This window comes from Pholcus phalangioides, unplaced genomic scaffold (assembly GCF_987345545.1).
Source record: "Pholcus phalangioides strain wild (caught in Gottingen) unplaced genomic scaffold, Ppha-v1.0 ptg000022l_1, whole genome shotgun sequence".
Lineage (NCBI taxonomy): Eukaryota > Metazoa > Arthropoda > Arachnida > Araneae > Pholcidae > Pholcus > Pholcus phalangioides.
Genome location: NW_028301615.1, coordinates 347727 through 366381, shown reverse-complemented (window position 1 = coordinate 366381; position 18655 = coordinate 347727). Strand labels below are relative to the sequence as shown.

The window sequence follows — 18655 nt, the reverse complement described above, 5'->3', positions numbered from 1 at the left end:
ATTTCGAGAGTTAATCAAACAAAAGAATTTTTGCAAAAAAATAAATTAATGCATTAGTAATGTATTACGATACTTTTCTATTGTAAACTACTTGATTACGTGTTTGTCCCCCTAGATAGCAGCACATTTTCCTGAATGAGTGGGAAAAATTTAGTCAAAAGGGAAATTTCGCTCGAAGAGGTTACCATCACTGGCCGTCACCATTTCATCCGCCATCAATTGTAGGAAGAGTCTAAAGTTGGTTAGCGCCATCTTTTGAAGTTTTTAGGAAGATGGGGGTGTTTTTTTTTTTAGTTAAGAAGGAAAAAACTCTACCCTGTTATGTGAATAACGCAAAAAGCGTTTTTTCGCGCCTCTGGAATGTTTACAGTTTGCTTTTTTGTTTCACGATTTAAATAAGGGCGTAAATTGCGCGGAAGTGATTAGTAAACATTTATATAGTCATACTTCAGCGGAGAGATGGCACGCAAGAGGACCAGGCAATCGGAAGAAGCCGCGGATCCGTCGAGCGGGGAAGTGGACACCGATGACATATTTCCCGAGGAAGGATTCGCGCCAGCCGAAAACGTCGACTTCCAACCGATGGAGGAGCCTCCCCCGATCGCCCCACGTCCCCGAGCCGCGAAGAGGAGGAGGGTCTACAGGGGCGGTCGCGGATCCGCTTCCAGGAGGGGAGGCGGTCGAGGCGGCGGCCGCAGGAGCACCCACGACTCGATGACCGATGACCCCAACAGCCTGTTCGAGGTCGTGAAGATGGGCAAGAGTGCCCTGCAGTGCGTCGTCGATGACTGGATCGAGGCCTACAAGCAGGACCGAGACAGCGCCCTGCTGGACCTGATGCAGTTCTTCATACAGTGCGCGGGTTGCAAGGGTCGCATAACGCCCCAGATGCAAGCGACCATGGAGCACGCCCAGATAATCCGCAAGATGACAGAGGAGTTCGAAGAGGAAAGCGGCGACTACCCCTTGATCATGAGTGGCCCGCAGTGGAAGAAGTTCAGGTCAAACTTCTGTGAGTTTGTGCAGGTCCTCGTCCGCCAGTGCCAGTACAGCATAATCTATGACCAGTACCTGATGGACAATGTCATATCGCTGCTAACTGGTCTGTCTGACTCCCAGGTGAGGGCATTTCGACACACTGCAACTCTGGCTGCCATGAAGCTAATGACTGCACTTGTTGACGTGGCCCTGAACCTGAGCATAAACCTTGACAACACCCAGAGGCAGTATGAGGCAGAGAGACAGAAGAACAAGGACAAGAGGGCCACGGAGAGGCTCGAGATGCTGATGGGTAAACGGCAAGAACTCGAGGAAAACATGGAAGAGATCAAAAACATGCTGACATACATGTTCAAGAGCGTTTTCGTCCACAGGTACCGTGACACTCTCCCAGACATAAGGTCGATATGTATGTATGAGATTGGCCAATGGATGAAAAGATTCCACCAGCATTTCCTGGATGACAGTTACTTGAAGTATATCGGGTGGACATTGCACGATAAGGTTGGGGATGTGCGCTTGAAGTGTCTACAAGCGCTGTTGCCTTTGTATGGCGCGGAGGAACTGACCGGTAAATTGGAACTTTTCACGAACAAGTTCAAAGACAGAATCGTTGCTATGACCTTGGATAAAGAGTATGATGTTGCAGTGCAAGCTGTCAAGCTTGTCATAAACATTCATAAATATCACAGGGAAATCCTCACGGATAAAGACTGTGAACATGTCTATGAGTTGGTGTACTCGTCTCATCGGGCGGTCGCACAAGCCGCTGGGGAGTTTCTGAACGAGAGACTCTTCCAACCCGATGAAGAAGCTGTCCAAGGGTTGCGTACGAAACGGGGCAAGAAACGTTCGATAAATACCCCGCTTATAAGAGACTTGGTACAATTCTTCATCGAGAGTGAACTGCACGAACACGGTGCCTATCTGGTTGATAGTCTCATAGAGAGTAATCCGATGATGAAAGACTGGGAATGTATGACGGACCTGCTGCTCGAGGAACCAGGCCCACAAGAAGAACAGCTGGATGATCGCCAAGAAACGTCTCTAATCGAGATAATGGTGTGTTGCATCAAACAGGCAGCCACGGGCGACCCTCCCGTCGGTCGCGGCCCAAACAGGCGAGTGCCATCCGCCAAAGAAATAAAGCAGGTCTCGGATGACAGGATCAAGCTCACTGAACATTTCATTCAGACCCTGCCCCACCTTTTGGCCAAGTACTTGGCTGATAGTGAGAAAATAGCCAACCTCATGCTCCTCCCACAATTTTTCGACCTGGAGATCTACACGACGAGCCGCCAGGAGAAGAATCTGGACAGCCTGTTGAAACTTATACACGAGATTGTCGAGAGGCACAACGATACTGAGGTGCTCGAAGCTTGTGCCAAGACCTACGAAGCGTTGTGCAGTGAAGAGTTGGCCATCAACTCCCGCTGTGCAGTCGCGAGGGGTACTCTCATTGACTCGCTGGTCCATAAGTATAAGCAGGCTTCTACAGATTACATACAGGCAGGCGAAGAGGTCGACGAGGATGATATTTTCACTGTAACATCCGCCATGAAGAAGATAAGCATCTTCTACAGCTGCCACAACCTGGGCCCGTGGGGGATATGGGACAACATCTTCGAACTGTGGGTGAAAGCGAGTCTACAAGATAAAAATCTTCCAGAAGAGGTTGTGGAGTTTGCTATATCTTGCTGTTCTGTCGGCGTCATGTGGGACCTCGCGGTTCTTGACGACACGAGTCCCCAACCCGCTGCTGTCCATACTGCCCAGCTGCGGTTGAAGGAGTTCATGGAGACGATCCGCGAGTTGCTCAAAACTTCCTCCGATGTCTTGGAAGAATCTGCTTTCGTCACAATATGTGATTTACTAATTGTCTTTTGTAAGCAGCTTGGTGAAAATTCGGGATTGACTCCATTAGTTTATGAGCCAGATAGGGAGCTTCAGAGTCTTCTCAGCACGTTTGTGCAGAATAAAGTGTTTGTCGAAGATGAAGATGATGACAACCAAGATGAGCATAGGAAGATCGAGGAACTTCACAAACGGCGTAACTTTTTGGCGTCTTACTGTAAGCTGGTCGTCTACAACATCATTAGCATAAAACAAGCCTCGGATGTCTTCAAGCATTACGTCAGGTTCTATAACGACTATGGCGATATCATAAAGGCTACTCTGGGCAAAGCCCGTGAGATCAACAAAGTGAACTGTGCTCGAACCATGGCCATGTCGCTGATGTCCTTGTTCAACGACCTGCGCAACTCTACCCCCAATGGTGCGATAAACCGGCAAGAAGACGGATTCATCGCAATTAAGGAACTGGCAAAACGGTTTGCTCTGTCGTTCGGACTCGATCAAGTCAAGAACCGCGATGCTGTTGCCGCTCTCCACAGGGAAGGTATAATCTTCACTTCCGCCAACTATGAGAACCAAACTGATCGCCTGGGTCCGCCGCCGAACATTGCATTCCTGGAGATATTAACCGAATTCACAAACAAACTGATGAAGTTGGACAAGCGCGTTGTCCTCACTTATCTGGATTCACACGTGGAGGCTAGCATGCCCGGTACACGGTCGGAGGATTGGCAACCGTTGATAATGTATCGCAACAGCCTTGTTCATGGAGAAGCTGAGCAGCCGCAGACCCGAGTACCCGGCCGTCAGTACAGAGGACGGAAAAGGCAGCGAGAAGACGACGAAGGTCGTAACGCCGAAGACGATGCAAATATGGATCAGGAATCGGAACATGGTTCGGAAGGTTGAAAAACTGCAGGTGTTTTTGTTTACTTCCCCCACCCCATGACCCCCAGAGGTGTTTAAGGTTTATTCTCTGTACTTATGTGCACCTGGATTTCATCAAGGTTTTTTTTTATCACAGAATATTGTCTTTTTAACTATTCAGAGATATTAAATTGGTGTTTTTAAAACAATAAACAAAGTCATCTGTTTCTCGGAATCAATTAGGTTATTTTTATGATTACACTATGTAACACAATTTTTGTTCCTGGTTAGCCATTCTTATTTCCCGATAAATTTTGATTAAAAATGGTAGAAAATAGGGCTGGGATGAATAAGTGATTTGGCAGAATAGTGGGATACTGAATATTCAGTTAATATTTTGGCCAAATACAGATTTTCCTTAAAATTCATTGTTCATTACAATCTAGGCCCATCTATATGTACAAAATTGATTTTCTGTCTGTGTGTATGTGTTCTCTACACAAATCTACAATTTTAGATCGATCACTGCCAAACTTTGTGTGTATATCAAATGAGACCCGACTTGAACGATAGACTACTTTTAAAGTTTGTCAGGCCTCGGCAAGAGCCCGAAATGGGTAAAAAAACTGTCGGGCAACAATGGTTTCTGGGCCTCAACAATCACTTTCCGAACGTTTACTTTGGTTATCGTGGTTCCCTGGCAATGCGTTTCAGATGTGTATATACCACTTTTTCAATCCTCCCAGTAATGAGGCTTTTTGAATAGATGTCATAATCATCAGTATCGCTTTGAGGGTCAGGCGAAGGATGATCCCCATAGAAATCAGATTTTACTGCAGAAATTTAGTGGGGTTTTCTGTCGCATCAATAATTTTAAAAATTGTATTGAATTCTCGATTTTTGAAATATTGAGTTCACTTAGAGATATATACAAAGCCCAGAAAATTAAATATGAAGTAATTAGCCAGACCTACTTTTGAGTTGGATATCCAGGCAATAACATTGATTTCAACTTCTGTGTATCCTCTCCATCATGAAAATTAATGTCTCCGTATTGTCTTTTAATATTCAGCTGCATAAATTCATGTAGTTTAGGATGTTTTAGAATTAATTATGGGCTCGTAAAAAGTACAAAATATTCCACAGCTTTAATTAAGCATTTTTGAAAGCTGAAACAAGCAGATGGATAACTTGAAGTTCAGGGGGGGGGGGGATCGAAATACTTAGTGCCCCTTAAAAAAGGAAAAAATATATATTCATTTCTACGTTTCTTTAAATCTAGATTTGTTTCTTTCATGAGTTGTGCAGTAAGTCGCCATATTGGTTAACTTACACACGGTTTGTGTGTCCCTCAAAGAAAGAAGGGGGGGGGGAAATCACTTGATCCCAAAAAGCCTAAATTGAAGAAAACCCAGACAGCGCCAGGTATTATAACTTGTATATATATAAACTTGATTTTCTCTGCATGTGTGTATGTTCTCTATACCAATTTTTCAATTTTAGACCGATCTTCGCCAAATTTAGTATATATACGAACACGGTCCGACTTAAATGATATATGCTACTTTAAAAGTTTGACATAGCTGGGCAAAAAGCTGCCGGGCAACAATGGTTCGTGGTCTTCAACAATCACTTTCAAAATGCTTACTTTGGTTACCGTAGTTACCTAGCAATATGTTTTAGACATGTATATGCCTTTACAATGGTTTATCACTTCTCTAATGCTGTCTGTGTTATGTGCAATAGTTCATTCCTTTATAATTGTTTGTCACTCTTTCAATCCTCCCAGTAATTGAAGAAAATCCAAGCAGCGACAGGAATTATAGCTAGTTATAAATAAAATTTGTGTTTTTAATTGAAAGTGAGCGGAGATCTGGTTGATTTGATTAAAAAGATTAATGATCCTGGCTTTTGTGATTATTTTATGCAGACTAATGTTTAAAAATTATATAATGCTGCGCACACAGAAGTGTATGCAGAACTGGGGGGAGGGAAACCATGCTCTTCTGAGACTTAGAAATTAAAAAGATTTCTAAAAACTTTTGTGTAAACTTAATATAGAAAGAAAATTCCTTTATAAGCTACTTCTACTTGTAATACCCGGCACTGCCCAGGTTATCTTCAATTACTGGAAGGATTGAAAGAATGACAAACCATTATAAACGAATGAATTATAATACTGACAGCATTAAAGAAGTGACAGACCATTTTAAAGGCATATGCAAGTCTGGAACACATTGCTAGGAAACCACGGTAACCAAAACACCATTCCGAAATTGATTGTTGAAGCCCAGGAACCATTGTTGCCCAACAGTTTTTGGCCCATTTTGTGTATTTGTCCAGCTCCGATGAACTTTTAAAGTAGTCTATCATTCAAGTTGGGTCTTGTTTGGTATATATGCTAAATTTGATGACATTAGATCTAAAATTGTAGATTTGTATAGAGAACACGCACAGAGACAAACAAAATCAATTTTATACATATAGATTTTAATCAGTGTTTGTTGAATTTGAAATTTTTTTCGAAAAAGTTAATAACCGATAATTCTCTGGGAAAAATATTCATTCTTCCGCCTTCAAAGGTTGATCCTATGCGTTTCCTGCAGTGCATTGTATTATGATAGTATATTGTATATACAGGGTGGTAACTATCGCCCAGACAATAGTTACATGCATGATTCTTTGTGAAAAACTAATATAAAAAGCTTCAATGAAGGATGTAAAAATTGTAGCTTTAACATAGGTGACTGGTGGAAACGATTCAATCAGAAACTTTTAATTGTTCTAATTATTTTATGAGTTGACATATTCAAAATTAGTGGTTTCAGATTTTTATACTAATTATTAATCAAGTCACATTATCATACTGATTCCTACATGTTGCAGTAACAATTTTTCCTTGTGATTGCGGCTGATCTTCATCACACTGAAATGTTAATGAATTTACTTTACCTTTTTACAAGAACGATTTTGATACCACTTTGAAATTTATTCTAGCCCGCATGATTCATGCAGAACTTAGTCTTTTTTTTCGTTGAATTTTCATTCTGGGGCATATTTATAAGAGAGTAGTTGCCCCTTCTTAGCAGAGATGGACTTCATGCTCTTGCTGCCCTAGGCACTATCAATTTTGAGATGCTCTTGTTTTTTATTTCTTAATTTTTTTTTCCTGAAAAATCATGCCCCCATACCCTAGCACTCATTTTTTTAAAACGAAAGCCATCTCTTTAACTGTTTGTTCTTCTAAATATGATTTTGAGTACTATTTTGTACACACTTGCAACATAAAAAATTTTAAACTAAGACTTCATCGTGACAATTTGTAACTGTGATCAATTTCATTCAGCAAGCTTATTGTGTTAATCAAGTTAATTGTGTCGCAGAATTACAATCAAAAGCTGTGATGCAACATATCTTCCAAAACTTCTGAATTTTTCGGAACTGGGGGAAAAAATCTCGTCTGAAAATTGCTATTGATACTTTTATTTATTTAATTATTGGTGCAATAATATTGTTGGCCTTTCAAAGGTCTATACAAGAGGACGCAGTGGATTTAGACATAGATGTTTTGTAACATTTGACAAGAAATCAAAGATCATGGGGGAATTAACAATAGTGGAGAGGAGCTTGCTTCATTCTCCGATAAGTGAGCAGTAAAGAAGATTCAACGACTCCCTTAGATGCAGCAGAAAGAACAACTATAGAAATAAAAATGAATATGACATGACATTGAAAGAATATCGATCTCACATCTTGGGTTCGGATACTTTATTCGTTTAAGGGGTGTCACGACCCGGGTTCACGCAGTGGCATGAACGAGAGTGCCTGGGTTCGAGTCTCGGCAGAGACAAGATGACTTTTCTTTCTGAGTTCACGTCAGTATAATATCTGTTTCTCTGATATCTTAGGCTGAGAAAAAGCCATCTATATCTCTCTTTTGTAGGAATATTTATATGATATGTGTTAGTAAAATAAGCATCAAACTTCAATATCTGATCATCGTTAGGATTTTATAAATTTTTGAAAATGTATAAATTTCAAAAATCTGAATTTAACATTAAAAAAAATACTCTCTTATAGGTAATTTCTAAATCTCAGGTTTATTTTACTAACACACACAGCAAGTAAACATTTCTTAAAAATTTCAGAATTTTTGGGACAGTAGTTTTTTTTTAATCCTCATGGATGAACTAAAAAACTGCAATCTGAGAAAATCATGATAATTGCTTAAAAATTTGGAAAGTGCAAGTGAGGAAAAAAAACTGGTTTGCTATCCTCAATTTCTCTTAGGGTTGCACCATTGCTAATCAGTTTCAAAAACGCCAAGTTGTATGTTTAGTGTACATTCAGTGAATTTAGCAGGATTTTGGAATGACTTCATCAATTTTTAAAGTATTATAACTCATTACTTATGGATCAAATCAAAAAACAAAGCACTTTCCCATATTAGTTTTTCACAAGGAATCGCATATGTAATTATTGGACGGTTGATAGGTACCACCCTGTATACATTATACCAAGGCTGGGTGCACACCGGTTACACGACAAAAAAAGACAGCTTTAGACAAACTCAGTCATTGATGGATACAAAGAGAGTTCGCACTGTTTTTTTTATCTTCATAATTCTATTAATGTTAGTGAAGATGTTTTATATATGTGTGTGTGTGTATGCAATCACGTGCAGGAGCTTTTTGCGTAAGTGGTATGTATTTTGAACAGAACTGTTTAAGTGCGATTTTATAACGAGTTAATTTTCCTTAACAACAAGAAAAAAAAATGCCTCATGCCAAAAAAATAGAACTTTGCTTTTCACTTACAGATGTCCTTTTTTTATGTAACGTATTCATAGTTTGTAGACAACATAACATTTCTCATATAAGGTGGTGAACTTAAATTTTTTAGTTGTCGTGATTATCAACTTGAGCTGTAGGGAAAATAATAATTCTGCAAAAAAAAACGGAATACAAGATTTATAATTGTGTTCCTCGAAGATGTGCTTTCATCCTGTCTGTGGTAGCTTTGTTACCTAGTACATCAGCAAATTTCTCACATTTTGCAGAGTTTGCCATCTCTTTTTTATAATCCTTGGAAATAGTCCTTATATTATCTGATGTTAAGGTAGCAAGCTATATTGTAATGTTAATTTTTATTTTAAAAGATTCCTTACCTAAAGAAAGATTTTAAAAAAAAGTATTAACAAAAAGTTGGAAGTGTGTGTGTGTGTAAAATATATACTGTGAGCTTAGTCAGTTATAGTGATCTTTACTTTAGACAATGCAACAAGCACTAACATCCCTAAGCCATATCAAAACGAATGAAACAAGCAGAAATTTTATACACACACTGACTTCTGCGATAAAAATCCAAAATTTAGTCCTTCCTACATCCCCTGTATTAGTGGTTTTTAAAATGTTTCACACACACACAATATATACGTAACTGTGGCATAGAGTCTGAAGTTTTTGGTTCATTCTGTGTTTGACCAAGGGGGTACTTGGATAAATGTTAGATAGAAAACACTGCTCTATATTCATTGCACTCCTTGTTATTCATGTTGATGGGTATCATTAAGAAAAGATGTGCATTTTATTAAGAACTTGAGCAACCTGCTTGGCAGAAATGGTTTTTATTCATATTTATCTGCAACCCTTTTGTCTAATGGGAAATGGCTGATTCCAGAGGTTAAAAAAACTGGTTTTAAATGTTTCACCTGTGTGGAAAGTAAGTTAAGATTCCCTTTGAAATTGTTCCTTGAAAGTAAAAGTTCAAATTTAAATTTTTGCCACATTGGCAAAAACTATCTTTGCCAGGATGGTTTTTCCATGGTTTTTAGTGTTTTTTTCCACTATGGCAAAAACTTACCAACTCTGTTTCCAAATGTGCATTATAAAAAAAAAGATTAGAGAATTTTTTCTGGGTTGCATATACTATATTTCAGTGAAGCTATTTTGAATGATATGAAAAACAAAAATTGATTTCAATTCAAAGACGAACGACAGTGCATGTCTTCAGAAATTTGACTCAGCAAAGAAAATACATTACTGAATTCCAAAAACCGTATCAAGCTCTCACTAAATACTAAATAATGTTTGAATAGAAAAGAAATTAATTTATATTTAATCTTATGTTAAATTAAATAACTGTTTATGTCTATGTTAATAACGTGATTATTAAAATTGTTATTTATTTTCTTCTTTTAAATCTTAAGTACGCTGCAGAAGTTCAAACTGCAGTTTCAAATATCTACATTGAGGGGTGACCCATCATAAATTTCTAAATAAAAATTAAAGGATCAAATTGCTATATCTAAATTATTGTTATATCTCTTGCCGCCTGGCAGTCGAGTGATTAGGGAGCTAGCCTCTCACTGCGCAGGTCTGGGTTTGAATCCCGGTTTGGGCATGGATGTTTACTAACGCTAACAAATTACCCGAACGGATCATGCTGATCCGTCCTGGGAATATGTGACGATCACGTTATATATATATATATAAAAAATGGGATTCGCAAAAAAGTTATTCTCATGAAGGGCCATTTTTTTGGTACAGCATTTTATCCATAGAGGGCACTGTATGGAAATATCACAGGAAATATCCAAACCGGAGTCCTTTTAGAAATGCAGGTTATTTTACATTAATAGCTCATTTCTGAATTTTCCTGTTACTGGCGCTTACATAAGATTTTCATTGTGATGTTGATATATTGGTGGATAAAGCACTATTGTGGTGAATTGAAGTTGTTTTGTCACAGCCCCGAATCACCTGCTGAAGCTTCAAGAACGTTTCGGGAACAGAAGAGATCGAAAAAAGTTTCAGGTCCAATCACTCGTCGGACCGGTTCCCCCCCTCCTTCGTGCAGCGCCCTCTGTCGACAAAAAAACCACAATTGAACTAATTTTTTTCCTTGTCCAAAAAGAAATCTCTTCGTGAGAATTATTTCCGCAAACCACATTCAAATATACCGATTCCTTCAATTTTTATGAATTTTTGAACTCGTTACGAATTTACGGGACACCCGGTATAATGATTGCTGTCGTCGGCGCAATCCCAGTGTGCATAATTACACTTTCCTCTAGCAATCAGACGCGTGATTGCTAGATGATTTTTCATTTTCAAAATTGAAAGGTAGATGGCGGCATCTATAACGCAACAGGCAAAACACCCGTTGCATGGTCTCTGTTTCAAATGAATCAACCCATGGAGGAAAGAATAAGAAAGGTTATTCTTTCCTCCATGGAATCAACTACCCTCTCTCGTACAGGGTTCCCAGGTTCGAATACTAAGAAAGGAGGACGTTCTGCTCTTGTAGCCTTAGTAATGTCACTTTTCCCGATTTTTACAGCAGATGGCGCTACCATTCCGAATAATAAAACTGGTCGCAATAAACCACTGAGCTATTTACTTATAGCTCAGTGCAATAAACAATTTTTTTCCAACTGAAACAGAACTGTTGAACGCAAAAACAAAGAATTTTCTGACAATTTCGACGGTCAATTAAAGGGAACGGACACATGTCAATGAAGCTTTAAGAACGTGGGGAAAAAATTCCGGAAACCTGAGAAGAAGAACAAAAGGTCAAATTTTCCGAAATGTAAGAGAGGACATATGGTCAGGGTTACCAATCATCCTCCTTTAGAAAGACATGTCCTCCTTTTTGATGGCATTTCAAGCGTCCTCCTACGTTTCGGAAAATTCACCTTTTTTTTCCTCCTTTTCATGTGTTTCCGGAATTATTTTTCATTTTTTCGTGAGGGAATTTGTTTTCACAATGACGTCACTTATCCTAAATCTATTTCACACTAGATGGCGGCACTATCCCGAACAATAAAACCGACCGGTCACAACAATAATTTTTCCGAACTCTAAAACAGAATCGCTAAAAAAAAGGCAAAAACAGAAAAAATTCTGAGAATTTCGACGTCTCTACGTGACAAAAACACTCATATCAATGAAGAAATACATGCTTTAAAGTGGAGAAAAAAAAATTCCGAGTTAAAAAAAAAAGGAAAATAATTCCGGAAACCTGAAAAAGAGGACAAAAGGGCAAATTTTCCGGAACGGTAGGAGGACGCTTTAAATGACACGAAAAAGGAGGACGGTTGAAGGACAGTCGTGCTGCCATCTGTTAACGTATCAAGTAGTTACACAATATCAACATGTATTGATTCTTTACGATGACAGCACAGTATATGGTGGGAGAATGTATTGCATCGATCGATTTTAAATGAATTGTTTTTGATAATATCCACAAGTTTATGATTCGCGAAATCTTTTCATGAACTATTTTTTCCCCGTTCTAACATTTGTTTCTTGTTTTCTTTTATTCACGCTAATCAACAACTTCCGGGAAAAGAAGAGGATATCATTCCGTATATAAAGTTGACATGCATCCAATATGTACAGAATCTTCTGTTTTGGTGACAATATAAAAAGAAAGGATTCATGATGACAATTTGAAATCAATCACTTCACCACTGACGCGCTAATATTTTCACAAGAAATCACAATTTTTTTCCCTTCGCAGCATCTTCCCTGCATAGCTCATTCTTCAGAGGTGAAACCGATCTTACAGGGGCTGAAACTGTATAGTTCGCATGATATAAATACAAATTAACCACATACAGGCCTAAATGAAAAAACATATGAACTAAAAATTGCATTAATTCACAGTCAAAGTTAAATTTAAAAAAATTGAGACTGTAATTCGAGTAAAACTCTATATTATTTGATAGAAAAATCGCCAAAGTTAGTCACCCACCATCTTTAGTATTTGAATGAAGACTGAATAAAATAACCGAAGTCGGTTATAACGATATTGAAGATTTCGCGAAATTTTATGGTTGTTTTTAAACAATACAGTATGATATTAGTAAATTTTTATGAGCAATAATATCAATCGAAATGTCAAGTTTACCGGGAAATTTTAACAGTTGATATTTGTGCGTAGTAATATAACATCAGTGAAACTCGAAACGTACGGTCGATGGCTTCCTGTGATTGTAATCAAACTCTGCTTTCAGTTTATATAATTTTCCATTACAACCACAGGAAGTCAAGGCGGGCTTCCTGACTGGCGGGATATATTATATGTTTCGAGTTTTACTAATGTTATTTTACTACACAAATATCAACTGTTAAAATTTCACGTAAAACTTGACATTTTCATTAATATTATTACTTACAAAATACTTACTAATATCATACTGTATTTTATTTCCATGCGGCACATTAATCGAAAACCCGTTACCAATTCGAATTATAACAGTTGGGATTTTTAATTGATAGGTGGCAGAAGAGGTTCCAGTTCAATATGACGTTTTTCAATATAATACATATACTACACTGTGTAGTTATGTTCTAAAAGGCATGTTTTGGCTGATAAGATTTTTCTTTTTACCCCGTTTGTTGGTTATGGACAAAGGTGAGTAAGAAAGGCACCATTTTTTTCACGGTGAATAAAATTACAAAATATGGACGTTTAGAGTCTGAGAATGCTTCCGTGTTTCCACAATTTTTTTGTTGGCAGAAAACAATTCCCCTCTATTGTATAAGGTAGCATGTTATTTTGTCAATTTGCACAGATATTAAAGTTCTGTGCACAGAGAAATGTTAGTAAGTGCAGGTACCTCATCTGAAAGAAAACGTAGTTAGAGGGCACATTATATGTAGGAATTTTCCTTTCCTTGCAAGCATCTCTTGAAGCTCTCATCATGCCCCCACCCCAGACTGAGATATTTGTTGGGGGACTCCTGTGCATTGAGTTTATAGCTTAAAAAATATAATAATAATGAGCTCCATCCATGATCCCTACCCTTGTAAGGGGTCATGGTGCTCACTTAAACCATTGAGGATAGATACTTGATTTCGTACCTTGGAGATATTCACCGACAACACGGATGAACACCCTACGATTGAATGATTAGCATCATGATTATTTTAATTGGAGATGTCAGAGTTCTTGTACGGGAGCTCTTATTCTGATGATGGTCATAATCAAATCTCTTGCTGTCGTGAATATGCTTCCCAATATGTTGACAGGGCTCCAACTTCGTGAGTTCAAACTATGAATTCAATCGGGCACAGCACGGAGACCCGTGGTCCCCGCATCCTGCAGTAGTGCCACTAGGCTGAGGTCTTTGGTAGGCCCCCCCTGGTCAGACTATTACCCCCATTATGAATTTATAGTTTGAAAAAAAATTATGAGAATCATCTCGGTCCCTCGGACTGGAGCCCTGCCAGCTCCACTTCCTTGTGGAGGGGCATGCTGGGACCTCAGTTGAATAGGGGTTCCACTGTAAGATTTGGGAAAATGATTTCTGACGATAAATTTGTATATTAGGATATCCGACTACCTTTCTCGCCAATTTTTCTTTAAATGGTACTTGGAGTGAACTTTAATAACATTTTTCAACAGAAAGTGTCCCAAAAATGATGAAAACAATAATAAATTTTTGACTACCAGTGTGATTTTCTATGGAAAAGTCATTTTTATGTCAAATTTTAAGCGAAATTCATGTGATATTCCAAACACAATTGCTGAATGTTCTATGAATGGAATGTTTTGTTATTTTCACAGTACATTCAGCTAGTAATGGTGCAGGTTATGAACCAAAATTTAAAGGATTGTATGATATGTTCACAAGTTACATTCAAATCTGTTAATGTATGAATGTATGTTAATGAATGAATTTTTGAAAATTTTTTTTTTTCATTCTACATTTCGTCTATAAAGCACTGTAATTAGACATAAACTTTAGATTTTGGTTCATAACCTTGGCAAAATATCATATTAAAATTTAGTAATGATACAATGAATAGAGTTTTAGAAATAATCATGTTTCACACTGAAGTAAAACGTCATAAATAGCATTCTCCGTGAAACGCGTTTAAGGTTTTCAGTCACGGATTACTTGTATATAAAAACGCAACACTAAAGTGAACGTAACTCCTGTTCTGAGCATCATATAAACAAAACAAGGCCTGTTTTGGAGTCGCAATATATGGAGCTTTCATAAAAAAATAAAAAACTTATTTTATTTTTTACTTATTTTCTTCCAATTAAGTCATTGAATAGAGTATATTGTGAGGCTTTCACACCCTGAGTTTATATGAGTATCCATACTTTTAAATCCGGCTATTATGCCGTGTTTTCGCGCCTTCTTATGATCTTATCAACGTTGTTGCTGACTTTGACCTCGCTCCATTTACAAAGTGCTTCCCCGTTCTAAATTTTATGTCTTGTTGGTACGTTTTTATCTGTTTGTTTTTATCCAGTGTAAGCTCTTCATACGCCTCTTCTCTGGGTGCTTACTAAATTAAATTATCTCAGTAGACGTTTCTTCCACTACTGAGGTAGACTTCATCGGTGCCGGTGACGGCAAGCAAGGAGACGAACTGACCTCCTCGGAAGACCGTTGGCTATCGATGTCATCGACGCGTCACTTGTTCCACGCCACAACAACGATACACTTTCCGCAGCGTCTCCAGTCGAAGCGCCAGTAGATCGCGGTCTTCCGAGGAGGTCGTTTCGTCTCCTTGCTTGCCGTCACCTGCACCGATGACGTCTATCGCAGTAGTGGACGAAACGTCTACCGATAAAAAGTATGGCTGGGAATCGATTACAACTTTTAACTGGCTAATCAAAAAAATTTAATCGATTAGTCCGTCCACCGCGATTAATCGAATTTTAATTGAATATTTTCAAATGTTATTCATTCATAGCAATCGTATAGTGCTGGGGGACTATATAATATTAATCGATGCTATAAAAAAAATATATTCTATTCATTTCCCGCATCTATCCACTGAATGGATGTGAACAAATATAGAAATAGATTAAGAAATAAAGGCCACCCGCTTGAAGCTATTTTAGCATCGCCCCCCCCCCCCCCCCCGCTCTTACCAGAAACATGAAAGTACGATTTTGTAGAACTTGGAAAACGACTTTTGAATGTTACTCTATAAAAGTTGTTCTCCTAAATGTTTTGTAAAATGTGTTTCAATAAGGAATACGCATTTGCGTTTCTCGCTAAACTTAGCAAAATAAGTGATCCAACCAGCTGATAAACCCAAAAGTGTTCATAGCACGTTCATGTTTCTGGCATAAGAGGGACGATATGCTGAACATGCTTGTCATATCTTGGAATTGCTTAACTTTTATCCTGTGTCGTTTTCTTAATAAGTAATTTTAGAAATCATCACTTTTGTGTTGAATCAATTTGCGTTTCCTATGTCGAAAAATTTGATCAAAGTATTGATTCAAATACAGGGTGGGCGAAAAAGTCAGTAGAAACTTTAAAAATGAATAAAAACCGGAAAAAACCTAAATAAAAAACGGTTTTCAGGGTTAAGCCGGGTTTTCCTAGGAGCAGGTTACCTGCAACGTGTGCAGCGTGAAAACGCTGATTGGTTAAAAAGCGTGAATTTCAGGTTTTTAACCAATCAGCGATTTCACGCTGAGCTCACCGTAGAAAACCTTTTCCTAGGAAAACCCAGCTTTTTAGCATCGCTAGGTCACGGGAATTTTTTTTAGGACAGGGGGAAAAACCTCAAAACAGCCGATAGCTGGCGCTGGTACGAGTGACTTCGGTGGAAATATGCAAATGAGACGGTTATAAGAACTTGCGCTCCTAAACCACAACCAGTTCATAGTTATAAACTGTGTATGCCGACCTGCTGTAGCTGGATTTGTGACTCGCCTGCAATGTGTTATCCCCTGTGGTGGTGGTGGTCACGTGTAACACATACTGCTGTAATAAACGATTTGGAGGCATTCTGTTCGTTATTTACGTATCTTTTCTTTGACTTGTGTACGTCAGCGCTACCTATCGACTGTTTTTTTTTGGTTTTTTTTTTCCTGTGTTAAAAAAATTCCCGTGACCCAGCGATGCCAACCCTGCAAACCGTTTTTTAAATTTCGGTTATTTTTCCGGTTTTTATTCATTTTTAAAGTTTCTACGGACATTTTTCCCACCCTGTGTTTTAAATATTGTCGCGCTTATCTGAAATGTTATGTATAGGAACATAATCTAAGGCATTTAATGGGTTTAGTCAAATAAATGAAGTTAAATTATAAACTTTTAATAAAAGTTTTAATCGAATTTTTATCGGATTGATTGAGTCGATTAACTGAACCACAAAATATTTATCCGCGATTAACAATTGATCAATAAACTGACCTGATTAATCGGACCAGCCTTAATAAAAAGTCTCGAATACAGCATAACATCCCGAAAATCATGGATACTCTAAATTAACTACCATTTTATAGAGAGGATCTGTGCATTTTATTGGCTCAGGGTGTCCGTGGACTTCATCTCACTGGCACAAGTTGTCCATGAAGTATAGAACGTTTAGAAGAACCCTTGGTCAAACTCCCTTCCAAAGAACACACTGAAAGAGGAAAAATAAAAAAAAAGAAGTCATCGCAAAAATTTTTTGAACTGATATAAAAATGGTGGGAGTTCCGAAAAGTTGCAAGCCTTAATGAAAAAATTCATCCTCAAATTGCACCAGTCCCTAAAAACCAAATTGCCACCTCACCTCGCGGGGCGTGTGCCTCACGTTGGGAATCACCGCATTATACAGGGTGTCCTGCAAGTGCTTGCTTGGCCTTTACCTCATCAATCGTCTGTCGTAGAGGTATGATTCCAATTCAAAAAATGCTCAACAGGCGTTCAAAAATTACACCGTACCACTTTTGAGATTGAAAATACGGTGTGTAAAACAAAATAAAAAAATCTAAATTTTTATACGGTCCCCCCTGCGCTCTAACTTCCAATGAGAAAGTTGTTGCCCCTGAGGCCAACAAAAAAAATTTCACGTTCCGAAGTGCAATATTCACAGAGATATTCGAAAAATGGAGGAAATCTGAGAAACAACGTTAAATGCGGAAAAACCGTTTTACCCGCATTTAACACTGTCCTTTTCCACATTTCTTCCGTTTTGGTGTGATTTCTATGTATAATATCTCTGTGAATATTGCACTTAGAAACGTGGAATTTCTTTTTTTGTTCGCCTCAGGAGATACAGGGGCCCATAAAAGAGCTGTATTAAGAAATTAAGCAGAATTAAGAGGAAATTAAGAATTTTAATACAGCTTTGGGGAGCAACACTTTCTAATTGGAAGTTAGAACGGGGGGGGGGAGGGACCGTATAAAAATTAAGATTTTTTATTTTGTTACGCATTGTAATTTTCTCTCCTAAAACTGGTACAGGGTAATTTTCGAACGATTGTTAAGCATTTTTTCTATTGGAATCATATCTCTGCGAAGGACAGTTGATGAGATAAAGGCCGTGCTAGCACTTACAGGACACCCTGTATAGACAGCTACCTACAGTCTAATTCCTCACAATTTCTGGGGGAAAAAAAGAGGATTTTAGCTTAAAGGGGAAGAAAAATCATGTTTTAGAAAACAATTGAAATAAAAGCGCGATTTATAACATTTTGAAACCTGTTATGTGGGAAAAGAAAACGGAGTTGTCCCGTTTCCATGCATTTCGTTTGGCCAATCGGGAGATATGGTCATAGTGGGATACGTGGTCTTTCAACCAGGATTTCATTCTCCCCCCCCCCCCCGATATACTTGTCAATTGGTGATTGTTATCAGAAACCCCGACTGTTATCATAAAACGGCGTGCACTGAGTTTGAGTATGCAACTCTTTCTTCAGCAGACTGTAATTTCCAGAATATTAACAAGCTTTTCATTCCCAGTGATACTGCTACTGCTTCTCAACCGTACATGCACCACTTACACATTCCTCTAACGAATCGGTACATGCCGGAATGCGTGTTCTGCGCGTATGTGTAGCCCTGTATGTTGTCAGAATTGAGCTTGTTTCGTGGTCTTGCTGGTGCTGACACCCGTTTTCCACGTTTTGGAGTGAAAATGTTGGATGCCCGGATTTTCACGGCATGTAAAACCCAATGTCTAGT

At 38.4% G+C, this 18655-nt stretch overlaps 1 protein-coding gene across 1 annotated transcript; it reads left to right on the top strand.

Moving 5' to 3' along the window:
• Positions 1-327: 327 nt before the first annotated feature.
• Positions 328-3949, top strand: SA1 (stromal antigen). The gene has a single exon (XM_089249692.1). It carries the CDS (start codon positions 460-462, stop codon positions 3760-3762), a length of 3303 nt encoding a protein of 1100 aa, XP_089105818.1. The 5' UTR covers positions 328-459; the 3' UTR covers positions 3763-3949.
• The last annotated feature ends 14706 nt before the right edge of the window (positions 3950-18655 follow it).